Below are 13904 nucleotides of genomic sequence, written 5' to 3'. Positions count from 1 at the left end.
CTTGCCAGTTTTCAATTGTTGTTGGGAGGTGTTTGATCTCTGCCTGGTTCCTCCTGCCTTTCTGCCAAATCAGCAAAGATAAGTGTCTGTTTTTTTTCCCTGTGACACACATGCTGTGTGTTTCACAATTCAGTGCTATTCCTTGTGTTTTCTTGTCCAGCTTAGATTGTGTCAGTATTTTCGCAGTCTTGCTGGATTCTCTGGAGTGGCAGATATACATTCCGTGTCTTTAGTTAGATTGTGGAACTTTTTGTATTATCTGCTGTGGATATTTTTGGAAGGGTTTTAATACTGACCACCTAGTAATCTGTCCTATCCTTTCCTATTTAGCTAGAGTGGCCTCTTTTGCTAAATCCTGTTTTCTACCTGCGTGTGTCTAATGTTCTCCTTCTCACAGTCATTATTCGTGGGGGGCTGCCTATCCTTTGAGGGTCTGAGGTGTCTAGGGCTTGTTAGGCACACCCCACGGCTACTTCTAGTTGCGGTGTTAGTTCAGGATTTGCGGTCAGTATAGGTTCCACCGACTCCAGAGAAAGTTTCATGCGGCTCCAAGGTCACCGGATCATAACAGACCTCCCCCATAGAATATAATATACCACCCATAGTATATAGCACAACCCGCATAGCAGATAACACAGCCCACATAGCAGTATGCAGCACAGCCCATGTAGCAGTATACAGCACAGCCCACATAGTAGTATGCAGCACTGCCCACATAGCAGTATACAGCAGAGCCCACATAGCAGTATACAGCACAGCCCACATAGTAGTATACAGCAGAGCCCACATAGTAGTATACAGCACAGCCCACATAGTAGTATACAGCAGAGCCCACATAGTAGTATACAGCACTGTCCACACAGTAGTATATAGCAGAGCCCACATAGTATACAGCACAGCCAACATAGTAGTATACAGCACTGATGACATAGTGGTATACAGCACAGCCCACATAGTAGTATACAGCACTTCCCACATAGTAGTATACAGCAGAGCCCACATAGTAGTGTATAGCACAGCCCAAATAGTAGTGTATAGCACAGCCCACATAGTAGTATACAGCACAGCCCACATAGTAGTATACAGAAGAGCCCACATAGTAATGTATAGCACAGCCCACATAGTAGTATACAGCAGAGCCCGCATAGTAGTATATAGCAGAGCCCACACAGTAGTATACAGCACAGCCCACATTTTAGTGTATAACACAACCCACATAGTAGTATACAGCAGAGCCCACATAGTAGCGTATAGCACAACCAACATAGTAGTATACAGCAGAGCCCACATAGTAATGTATAGCACAGCCCACACAGTATTATACAGCAGAGCCCACATAGTAGTGTATAGCACAGCCCACATAGTAGTATACAGCAGAGCCCACATAGTAGTATACAGCAGAGCCCACATAGTAGCGTATAGCACAGCCCACATAGTAGTATACAGCACAGCCCACATAGTAGTATACAGCACAGCCCACATAGTAGTATACAGCACAGCCCACATAGTAGTATACAGCACAGCCCACATAGTAGTATATAGCATAGCCCACATAGTAGTATGTCGTGTGTTGTGAACTCTGTTTTCAGGCTCCCTCTTGTGGTCACTGGTGGTATGGTGTGACTTTTGCTTTGGGCTCCCCCTGGTGGCTTTGTTTGTTATCCTGCTGGTCTCTGGCTATCAGCTGGTTTGTTATCCTTTGGGAGGTTCCTATATAGCTCTGTTTCTCTTTCACTTATTGCCGGCTGTCGATGTAATCAGAGCTACTCAGATTCCTTCTGACTACCTTGCTCCCAGTCCATCCAGGACAAGCTAAGTTTTGTTTGCTCATTTTTTGATCAGCAGTGTTTATCATGTTTTCTTGTCCAGCTTGCTAAAATGTGATTCCCTCGCTTGCTGGTTGCTCTAGTGGACTGAGTTTCTCCCCACACACCGTTAGTTGGTGCGTGGGTTCTTGAAATCTCAGGATGGATATTTTGTAAGGGTTTTTTATTGATCGCATAGACCCCTGCTCTATTTTCTGCTTTCTAGTACTAGTGGGCCTCTTTTGCTGAATCTGATTTCATCCCTATGTATGTGCCTTCTTCTTACTTCACCGTTAATATTTGTTGGGGGCTTCTATATCTTTGGGGATTATTTCTCTGGAGGCAAGCGAGGTCTTTCTTTCTCTTTAGGGGTAGCTAGTTCCTCAGGCTGGCTCGAGACGTCTAGGAATTTTTTAGGCACGTTCACAGGCTACCTCTAGTTGTGTTGGATAGGTTCAGATTTGCGATCAGTCCAGTTACCATCTCCCTAGAGCTTGTCCTAAGTTTATTCACTTGCTGGTCTATTGGTGATCCTCAGCCACTAAGGATCATAACAGTCGTGCCTGCGGTGCTCCTTGCTCCTGTCTCGGCGGCTGCCGCTGCTCTGCCTGGGGCACAATGAGTGTGCGTGCACCCGCAGTGTCAGAGGCAGAGCAGGAAATTATGGGAGAGGGAGCGTCAGGTGACGCTCTCTCCTCCATCATTGCATTCAACTGTACCGGCGTCTATAGTTGAATGCAGCAGTGACAGTGCTGGGGGGCCGGCACACAGCGGTCCACTACTGGCACCGGCCCTTCTGGCATTTGCCAGAACTGCCCGATGGCCAGTCTGGCCCTGGCCTGAACTTTGGAGTATGTGCTCAGTTTGCAATTGTGTTCCTTGCTGTTCATGCTTTACTCTGCTCATTTGTTCTTTTGGATTTCTGACCTCTGGCTTCTTTTATCCCGTCTCTCCCCTTTGGTACCTCCTGATCCCCTGGTTCTGATCTTAGCTTGTTTGACTACTCTACTGTGTGTATCGTCTCCTCTGCACCCCGGCATCTGACTCCACCCTCGACCACCTCCCACTCTGTCACATGGTTCAGATCCTGTTTGTTACCTGGTTAGTAACCAGGCACTTTGCTCAGCTCCCTTGCTTCTGTGTGCAACTCTCCCCGCAGCAGTAATTCCCGGGAGTCGCGACACTATAGACCTGTCTCTTAGGCTACGTTCACACTAGCGTTGTGCGCCGTTGCGTCGGCGACGCAACGCACAACGCATGCAAAAACGCGTCAAAACGCACGCAAAAACGCTGCGTTTTGCGACGCATGCGTCGGTTTTTGCCGAAAATCGGACGCAAGAAAAATGCAACTTGTTGCGTTTTCTTGGTCCGACGCTTGCGGCAAAAAAGACGCATGTGTCGCACAACGCAACAAAAAAAACGCATGCGTCCCCCATGTTAAGTATAGGGGCGCATGACGCATGCGTCGCCGCTGCGTCGCCGACGCAAACCCGACGCACATTAGCTTAACGCTAATGTGAACGTAGCCTTATCTTCCCTTCATCTCTAAACTCCTGGAACGCCTGGTCCACTCCCGTCTTACCCGCTATCTCTCAGATAACTCTCTTCTCGACCCTCTTCAATCCGGTTTATGCTCTTTACACTCTACTGAAACTGCCCTCACTAAAGTCTCTAATGCTCTTCTAACAGCTAAATCTAATGGTCACTACTCCATGCTGATCTCCTGGATCTGTCTGCAGCATTCAACACTGTGGATCACCAGCTCCTCCTCACTATGCTCCGCTCCATCGGCCTATATTCTCCTCCTACCTCTCTGACCTCTTCTTCACTGTATCTTTTGCCAGATCCCTCTTCTTCTCCTCGTCCCTTTACTATCGGGATTCATCAGGGCTCAGTCATAGGCCCCCTCCACTTCTCTCTATACACGGCCCCTATTGGTCAAACAATCAGTAGATTTGGGTTCCAGTATCATCTCTATGCCGATGACACCAATTATACACCTCTTCCCCTGACATCACCCCTACCCTAATACAAAGTACCAGGGGTTGTCTGTCCTCTGTCTCTAACATCATGTCATCTCTGAAATTGAATCTGCAAAACTGAACTTCTTGTGTTTCCTCTCTCTACTAACCGAACTTTTCTTAACATTGAAATTACCTTGGAGGGTTCAACCATAACTCCCCAGCAGCATGCCCGCTGCCTTGGGGTTATATTTGACACTCCTCTTACCTTTATTCCCTGTATCCGATCACTCGCTCATGTCACCTGCATCTTAAAAACATCTCCAGAATCTGACATTTTTTCACCTTTGGAACTGCTAAATCTCTTGCTGTCGCTCTTATTCACTCTCGTATGGACTACTGCAACTCTCTTCTCATTGGTCTCCCTCTTACCAAACTTTCTCCTCTTCAAACCTTCCCGAATGCGGCAGCCAGGGTTGTATTTCTGTCCAGCTGCTTCACCCCTGGTTACCCATTTGCTACAGAATACAATATAAACTCATCTCTCTCACCCGCAAAGCCCTCCACAATTCTGCACCACCCTATATCTTCTCCCTTATCTCTATCACCCCACACATGCCCTCCGTTCTGAAACTGACCTAAGACTAACATCCTCTCACCTCCATCTCCAAGACTTCTCTCATGCTGTGCCAGTTCTCTGGAATGCACTACCCCAGACAATTTGACTGATGCCTAGACCCCATCTTTTTAAGTGTGCTTCAAAAACACAGCTCTTTAAACAAACCTATCACCTTAACTCACTAATGAACTCTTCCCTCTTCCCTCCTTCTAAGCATTATTCATAATCTGCTCCCTCCTATGCATCTGTCTCCACACCCTCCATGCACATGATAACTGAACCTGATAAATCCACTTAAACAAGCTTGTGAGCAGCCGGGCCCTCACTGCTAATGTAACTGTTTAAATTGTCCTTCCTTGTATTGAATTTATTTTATATATGTCTCCTCTTAAATAAAAAGTGCTGTGGAATATGTTGGCACTATATAAATAAAATTATTATTATTTATTATTAACTTACATACCATCACAGCCTCTCTACTTGTCACAAGGGTGTCACGTCCCCCTGGAAGACCTGAAGTTAGAAGGTCACAACAGGTAATGAATCGCAGGTCCTCTTTAGAGACGGCGTGATTTGTGCCCTTTTTTAAATAGAGTTCCTTTCCTTCAGTGCTGAAGGGGTTAAGGACTCTTTCCATGTTGGCTGGGATCATTCAGCTTTTGTGCACACAGGTGTTACTGCTGCTAATCACCTCTACTCCCTACATGTACTAGCTCTGAGCATTTCTTTCTTTGCTGGTGAAAAATTCTTCTTCCTGTGCTAAGTACTAAGCTGAGTAGTTGTAGTGTTCTGTGATTTGCTGTAGTATGTGTGTGTTTATATCCTGGTCCCTGTTCCCATTTAGTTTATTCCTCCCTGTCCCTATCCTCCTTCCTAATGTTGGCTAGTGCTTTTGCATAATAGAGGTTATCCCTGTTTTGTCTTTGTTTGGTTTGACCTTACATTTCCAGGGACAGTTTGAGGCCCCTCTCCCTTACTTTAGACACAGCGTGACACTACTGCTCTTATGTCCTGTTTATGTGCTTTCCTCCTTACCTACAGTCTGTTGCATCTACCCGTCCTAAGACTGTATATACTTTGCCCCCTTTCCACATTGTGCAGATGTGTGTACAAAATCCAGCCCTTCTTTTCCAGGTTCAAAAAACTCACTGACACATCACTTTCTTTTTGGACAATTGGGGGGAGGGTACGAGTTTCCAATCTTCCAGACTGTCCAGGAATCTCTTGATGGTTCCCAGCCCTGGTGGGAGACTAGGGAAGTCAGAACTGAGCTGGGGTAATTATAAAGTTTCTGAACTTTGCATTTTGGAAGCTAATAAACAAAAAAAAAATGTAATTAAACTCATTACACAGAATTCATTAGTAAAATAATTTTCAGGTTTTCCCTTCCTGTTGCGAATCTTCTTTTCTCCGAGTGCCTTCATGTAGCGCCCAGTGACTGATTACACATCGCATCTTGCACAACAAGTGAAAGTTTCATTTTTGTGGAATATAAGACATAACTCCAGGGTCAAAATATTAAACAGCAAGAAGAAAACATATACTAATGATAGGCAAATTTTGAGAAATGAAACCCATATTTTTAAAGTTCTGTATGTGCTGACTTTATGCATTTATTCTATTTGCAGAAGTTATAAATCCAAATTTAAAAAAAATCCAACTTCAAGTAAACTTGACAATATTTGTCTCACAAAAGTATCACGAGATAATAAAAATTCTGTAACTGAAAGTAGCTGATAGAGGAACGAGGGGCCAACCAGGGCCACATAATGGAGAGGGAGCTGAGAGGACCTCCACCCTCGTAGCGGCTGTATTATTAGTGCATCATGCACTGAGAGCCTTGCCATTTCTATACTTAGGAGTCCAGTGTGCCGTCTTATTCATTGATTGACAGACCACTACGAAAATGACCCATTGAACTCAAATGAAACTTTTCCTGCAACTCTACAACGTATATCAATCTTTTCTGCTTCTTCCGTGATCTCTGATGACCGTGATGACCATGTATAGACTTGGAAGACCTCTAGTATATTTGGTATGGCCATGTACTTAATCGTTATGTATTAAAGGGGTTTTTCCCAAAATTGCTAATTTTTGCAATGACTAACTGATCACTTGGTATTTGAATATGAGAAGACCTGCTTATTACAAAGTATGGGGTTCTGGAACCCTGGGAGTGGAGGTGAACATTTTCAGTCTTTGTTCCCGTCATTGTTAATTGGGAGGGCAGGAAATAGGCAAGCGTTGCACCTGGTTTTCTCAGGCAAGTCCACTTCCACTTGGGGCTCAGAAGAGCTTCGTTCTCTGTGTTCCTGAGCTACAGTCTTGGGGTGTCCTGGAATGCAGCGGTTGGACACCCAGAGATCAGTACGTTAACTCCTATCCTATGGATAGTGGATGACTTGTGAGCTACAATCTATGGCCTCCCATAACTTGACTTACATGGAGGCAGTGATCACACGCCATCTTGGATAAGGATGATGAACGATGTTTTACTGTAGCATACTACTGTACCCCAATAATCTAATTAGTTAATTCCTGTTGTTTCATGTTCACAGCTGCTAGGATCATTGTATCTCCTTCTCAAGACATCAAGGAAGGAGAGGCTGTGACCCTGACATGTGAGGTTCCTGGAGCCAGACCTGAAGACGTTCACTACAGCTGGTTTAAGAATAATATCCTGATCAAAGACAGTTCTGTGAAATCTCTCAACTTCCCAGCGGTATCCACCAATGTTGCCGGTTATTACTACTGCAAGGTGGAAAACGAGAAAGGGAGCGATTCCTCCCCGACTGTCATAATAAATGTCAAGTGTGAGTTACTCCTATCTTATAAAAAATAGCAAAATGTAATCGAAAAGCACAATAAGAAAAGGAAATGACAAGTGATGACTAGTTATACGTAATGCAAGCCTTTATTGTTACCGCAGATCCTCCAAGAATCCCATCACTCTCCTCATTCCTAGAGACTCAACATGGCACCTTGGCGATAATTCACTGCACCGTGGACAGCAATCCATCCTCTGAGCTAGCGATCTACAAGGATGGGAATCTAATAGGAAACACCAGTTCTCACGGTGCTCCCAGCGAGAGAGTGCAGGTGGTACCAACTGTGAATTCTCTAAGCCTGAAGATCCAGGACGTGACGTTAGCCGATGAAGGCTTGTACAGCTGTATCGCCAAGAATCCGTTAGGAAACTCATCGACAAGCCTTCAGTTCTCTGTGGAAAGTTAGTAGATAAAATTGTAAAAATATGCTCAGATGGGCTCCAAACCGGGCATCGGGGGCTACTGTCAAGAGTTCTCAGTGCATGTGATCTAGGGTCCTATTGGGTTACATTCGGGAATCCCATCAGTTGTATTGGGGAAAGTGGTTTGTTCAGTCTTTCCCAACATGTGGTAATTTGGCCATGGTATTTCGTAAATGTGAATATTCTTACACATCCATTACCATCTCACTGACTGATGGTCCAGATCTCAACATATTTTGGCCAACTGACCAATAAAACGTTTTTTTTGGAATCTGGGAGGAAACAGATGTAGAAACTTAGAAAGAACATGAGAACATTGGGTTCGATCCCCTAACTTAATTCTAGCGTTGCCTTTTTCAATCTTTGGAATGTTATTTCTCATAAAGGTTGAATTCCCATTGACTGACAGCACAGATTTACAGATTTCATTTCTTTTTTACAGCTGCTAGGGTGGTGATCACACCATCACCTGAGACAGAAGAAGGCAAAGAGGTCACCATGGCATGTAAAGCAACCCGGGGCTCGGAGAAAGGAACCACATATTCCTGGTATAAGGACGGCAAAAGGCTAAAAGAAGACATGAGAGAGAAAGAACTTGTCTTCTACAGATTGTCCAAAACCGACTCAGGTTCCTATTTCTGCAAAGCTCAAAACAGCCAAGGAAGCAGCACCTCCCCCCCGGTGACTCTGCGCGTTCTCTGTAAGTTTCATTTCTCTTACACGGAGACAGAACTGGAGAATTCACATTATTAACATCCTGAGTATAGAAATCCCCTGTAATATTTTATTAGGAAGTTATTAAGGGGGTGGGGTTGTTCTGTTTGGATCCTCTTTTCTTGACCGGACGAGAGAATGGTTAGAAATGGTGAATTGTGTTCTGTTGTCCCATCCTGTCCTACATGACACATAAATCCACTGATCAGAATGGACACTGTGCAATACCTCACTTCCCCTGTGGAGGCGCTGCTGGGAAACTGAACACTTAAGGTCAGGTTTACCCATGGATAACAACTGATTTCTGGGGTCCATTGGGGGGATGTTTTCAGATCCGCTCATCGTAAAGGGCAGAGGTGTATATAGGTTTTCTGGCACCTGAGGCAAGACTTCAATTGCCCCCCCCCCCCAAGCACATATGTGATTTACACAGTCACATGCCGATGAGCTGCTCTCCCTAATTCTCTCAATCTTAATGATCAGTGAAAAATTGAGAGAAGGAGGAGGAGAAGCTCGTTGTCACGTGACCGTGAGTATGAAAATCGCATATGAGTGAAACGGCCATGTGATGACTGCTGGAAGTTGCATACCCGAATCCTGACAGTGAGGATATTACACACAAACTATAGGTGGCTGCAGCTTCTGAATTCTCACAGTGCATGCACTGCTCACTTTTAGGAATCTCCTTTGCACAAGTATATGATTTGTATACTTCTGGACACATTCTGACTAGACTTGTCTGGCCTCACTCAATTCATTTTCATTGAGTGAGGCCACGCATGTCTAGTCAGCATGTGACCGCGTGTATGCAAACTGCTGATATGAGAGAACCCTGACGGCTTCTGGGGCTCATCCATCTGCCGTATGTGTAGTAGACTCAGCTCCTGGGGCCAATCCATCTCCTTTAGGTGTAGTAGACTCAGCTCCTGGGGCCGATCCATCTGCCGTGTGTGTGGTAGACTCAGCTCCTGGGGCCAATCCATCTGCCGTATGTGTAGTAGACTCAGCTCCTGGGGCCGATCCATCTGTCATATATGTAGTAGACTCAGCTCCTGGGGCCAATCCATCTCCTTTAGGTGTAGTAGACTCAGCTCCTGGGGCCGATCCATCTGCCGTATGTGTGGTAGGCTCAGCTCCTGGGGCCGATCCATCTGTCATATGTGTAGTAGACTCAGCTCCTGGGGCCAATCCATCTCTTTAGGTGTAGTAGACTCAGCTCCTGGGGCCGATCCATCTGCCGTGTGTGTGGTAGACTCAGCTCCTGGGGCCAATCCATCTGCCGTATGTGTAGTAGACTCAGCTCCTGGGGCCAATCCATCTCTTTAGGTGTAGTAGACTCAGCTCCTGGGGCCGATCCATCTGCCGTGTGTGTGGTAGACTCAGCTCCTGGAGCCAATCCATCTGTCATATGTGTAGTAGACTCAGCACCTGGAGTCAATCCATCTCCTTTAGGTGTAGTAGACTCAGCTCCTGGAGCCAATCCATCTCCTTTAGGTGTAGTAGACTAAGCTCCTGGGGCCAATCCATCTGCCATATGTGTAGTAGACTCAGCTCCTGGGGCCAATCCATCTCCTTTAGGTGTAGTAGACTCAGCTCCTGGGGCCGATCCATCTGCCGTGTGTGTGGTAGACTCAGCTCCTGGGGCCAATCCATCTGCCGTATGTGTAGTAGACTCAGCTCCTGGGGCCGATCCATCTGCCGTATGTGTGGTAGACTCAGCTCCTGGGGCCGATCCATCTGCCGTATGTGTAGTAGACTCAGCTCCTGGGGCCGATCCATCTCCTTTAGGTGTAGTAGACTCAGCTCCTGGGGCCAATCCATCTGCCATATGTGTAGTAGACTCAGCTCCTGGGGCCAATCCATCTGCCATATGTGTAGTAGACTCAGCTCCTGGGGCCGATCCATCTGCCGTGTGTGTGGTAGACTCAGCTCCTGGGGCCAATCCATCTCCTTTAGGTGTAGTAGACTCAGCTCCTGGGGCCAATCCATCTGCCGTATCTGTAGTAGACTCAGCTTCAGGGGCTGATCCATCTGCTGTATGTGTAGTAGACTCAGCTCCTGGGGCCGATCCATCTGCCATATTTGTACTAGACTCAGTTTCAGGGGCCGATCCTTACACCAGCACCAGACATAGGATGTGCCGATACTTCCTGTTCATCAGAGTAACTTGTAGCCTCTGCTGAACAGAGTGGCCAGTGAAAGTCTGACTGTGGATGCAGGATTGGAGTTCACGGTTTCATCACAGAACTTTTCTAACAAATTACGATCTTCCACGGGGCAAAAAACATTAGGCAGTAACTGAATAAAAATCCTTAATCTTGAATTGAAGCTTTATGCAACGTGAGATTGTTAAAAAAAAAAGTGAACAAAAGCGGTCTTATAATCGAAGACAGAAGACATTGTGAATGTCGTCGATGTAACATAACTTGTACTTATAATGAACAGTACTTGAATCTAATATTTTGTTTCAGTTCCACCCAGGGACCTCTCAATGAATTCACTCATATCAGGTCAGGGTATTTTACAAGCGATCATCCAGTGCACCGTGGATAGCGATCCTCCATCACAGATGTTCCTCTATCACGTAGAGACCTTGGTGGCTTCAAGCACAAAAATTCTTTCCAACAAGAGATATGAAGTTTCTCTTTCAACAAATTCTTTACAGCTAGAAATCCAGAATGTTGTGTTAGAGGATGAAGGGGAATATGTCTGTGTAGCGAACACCTCATTTGGACAGATGACGGGTGCACTAGAATTTACTGCTGAGAGTGAGTATGGATGCGGCACTTCACTGTTTTCTTTGTTCATTTGGACAAGTCGCGTATTTGGTCGTAGATATGAGTAATCTACTTAGCAATTACAGCTCAGGAGAAATATGAACCTACAAATTGTCGTGTATGCTGGACAGTTTAAAAGCTCGCTCTACTTTGGGTGTGGTAATTAGTGTTGTTTCTCCTCCATAGCTATTCCAAGCCACTGGTTGGGCAGGAGATCACAGAATAGACCCGTGCTTGTACGTGAGAGTCTAAGCAGGGAAGTTATATAGCTGACGTTTTCATGGCTAAATCAGCTGTTTGGAGAAAGTCTAAGACTAAGTTCACATTGCATTTTAGCCCATGGTCAGTAGTCACAAGTCTGGCTTCTAAGGCCGGGCTCACATCTTACCCTGTCGTCATTGGATCCATCAGAGTTTACATCTGAAGCCCTGGAAAACAGAATTTGGACAAATGCACTGACGAGGCCATTGACTGTAATAATGTAGACGGATTCACAATGTGCTCTATCGGGCATCATTTTTGGCCATATACTGTAGCTCTGTTGTGGTGAACTCCAAGAAGTCGTTTTGGTGTCCATCTCAAATAGATACAGATGAAAATAATGTCCGATAGAGCACACTGTGGCTCAGTTTATATCGTTACATTCAACGCCTGCATCCAAATCCTGTTTTCCAGGGCTTCAGACATAAGCCTTGATGGAGACACTGATGTGAGGGTAAAACACGATGTGAGCCTTAAAAGCCACACCTGCAACAATCATCCCTCCATCATAAAGTGGTTATCGGGATAAGACATCATAGAAGGGGACCTGTCAAAAGATTCATGCTGTCTAAACCACATACGGTAATATGCAGACAAGCTCCTTTGTGACAAACAGCCATGTTTTATTCTAAAACTCTGAAAGAGAAAAGTCTTCAGGATGGCTTCTCCCCACTGGACTCTGCTCCTTTAACAGATCTCTCTCCATTTGCAAAATAGAGAAAGTTTTGTCCAATGTGTTGAGATAGGTGGGGACAAACCAAAAGGGCCACCCATCAGACTCTTCTCCCCATTCCTGGACTCTTCTTAGTGGGCTCGGCTCAATTTTTGTCTCTAAAATACATCCGGATTTTAGACTTCCTATATTTCATGAAATTCCTGGCCGATTCCATTTCAAGGCATTTTATGAGATTAGAAAAAAAAGTCTCCTAGAGATATTAGACTTTTTTAGCAGCCCATTTGCCTGATTAGGGTTGTAGTACTTCACAGCCCTGACCTAACATCATTAGTAGTTATGTCCTCCTGGTTGTGATCTTCCATTTAATTTTATATGGTTTGGTCGTACAGTAACAAAATACTCGTCTCCTTTTTTTTCCCGCAAAATTATTTTTCAAAATATAGCGGCAAAACTAATTGTGTCTCCATCTGGTGACATCCAAGAAGGAAACGGAGTGAATCTAACCTGTGTTCTCAAGACTACGATGGAGACCGGAAACTACTCCTACAGCTGGTATAAGAACAATGTCCCGCTCATGGAAGAATCGAGCAGATACTTGGAATTTCCACAAGTCTACAGTTTAGATTCTGGGTTTTATTATTGCAAAGCTTGGAACAACGAGAACAGCAAGAGCTCAGCGGTGGTCAGCCTGAACGTGGCGTGTGAGTACTAGGTAGCTCTTTGATTTGTGTGATCCTGTCTAGCAATGTCAGTCCTGGAATTTCCATGTATCAGATCAGATGGTGGAAATCAAAATACAGTGCAAACATCAACTAGTGCAAAACATGGTGGAGTTTGCATTGCGCCAATGGAAACCACCACCCAAGATAACAAATACATTGAGAAGGATTTACTGCATGTGTTACACAACCAAAACCAATGCTGTTCTTGACTGAGGCAACATGGTGACTTTAAGGTACTGTCACACTCAGCGACGCTGCAGCGATATAGACAATGAGCCGATCGCTGCAGCGTCGCTGTTTAGGTCGCTGGGGAGCGGTCACACAGACAGCTCTCTCCAGCGACCAACGATCAGGGGAATGACTTCGGCATCGTTGAAACTGTCTTCAACGATGCCGAAGTCCCCCTGCAGCACCCGGGTAACCAGGGTAAACATCGGGTTACTAAGCGCAGGGCCGCGCTTAGTAACCCGATATTTACCGTGGTTACCATTGTAAAAGTAAAAAAAAAAACAGTACATACTCACCTTCTGATGTCTGTCACGTCCCCCGCCGGCGTCCACAGGGTTACCCACTGCTGCTCAGAGCTTCCTGCACTGAATGTGTCAGCGCCGGCAGTAAAGCAGAGCACAGTGGTGACGTCACCGCTGTGCTCTGCTTTACTGCCGGCGCTGACACATTCAGTGCAGGAAGTTCTCGGCTGCAGCGCGTAACCCTCTGGACGCCAGGGGACATGACAGACATCAGAAGGTGAGTATGTACTGTTTGTTTGTTTTTTTACTTTTACAATGGTAACCAGGGTAAATATCGGGTTACTAAGCGCGGCCCTGCACTTAGTAACTCGATGTTTTCCCTGGTTACAAGTGAACACATCGCTGGATCGGCGTCACACACACCGATACAGCGATGACAGCGGGTGATCAAGCGACGAAATAAAGTTCTGGACTTCTAGCTCCGACCAGCGATATCACAGCGGGATCCAGATCGCTGCTGCGTGTCAAACACAACGAGATCGCTATCCAGGACGCTGCAACGTCACGGATCGTCGTCATTCTCGCTGCAAAGTCGCTTAGTGTGAAGGTACCTTTAACCTGAGCACAGATTGCATGGCCAAGGATGGCT

At 45.6% G+C, this 13904-nt stretch overlaps 1 protein-coding gene across 2 annotated transcripts in view; it reads left to right on the top strand.

Annotated features, from left to right (window-relative positions):
* The window catches only part of SIGLEC1 (sialic acid binding Ig like lectin 1), a 164220-nt gene that overhangs the window by 94767 nt on the left and 55549 nt on the right, over positions 1–13904 (top strand). For both annotated transcript variants that reach the window (XM_077280359.1, XM_077280360.1), the window contains exons 8-12: positions 6944–7198; positions 7315–7614; positions 8078–8335; positions 10821–11117; positions 12507–12764. In XM_077280359.1, the coding sequence (XP_077136474.1) occupies positions 6944–7198; positions 7315–7614; positions 8078–8335; positions 10821–11117; positions 12507–12764 (1368 nt within the window). The remainder of the gene's footprint in view (positions 1–6943; positions 7199–7314; positions 7615–8077; positions 8336–10820; positions 11118–12506; positions 12765–13904) is intronic.

This window comes from Ranitomeya variabilis, chromosome 1 (assembly GCF_051348905.1).
Source record: "Ranitomeya variabilis isolate aRanVar5 chromosome 1, aRanVar5.hap1, whole genome shotgun sequence".
Lineage (NCBI taxonomy): Eukaryota > Metazoa > Chordata > Amphibia > Anura > Dendrobatidae > Ranitomeya > Ranitomeya variabilis.
This window is presented reverse-complemented; position numbering and strand designations above follow the sequence as displayed.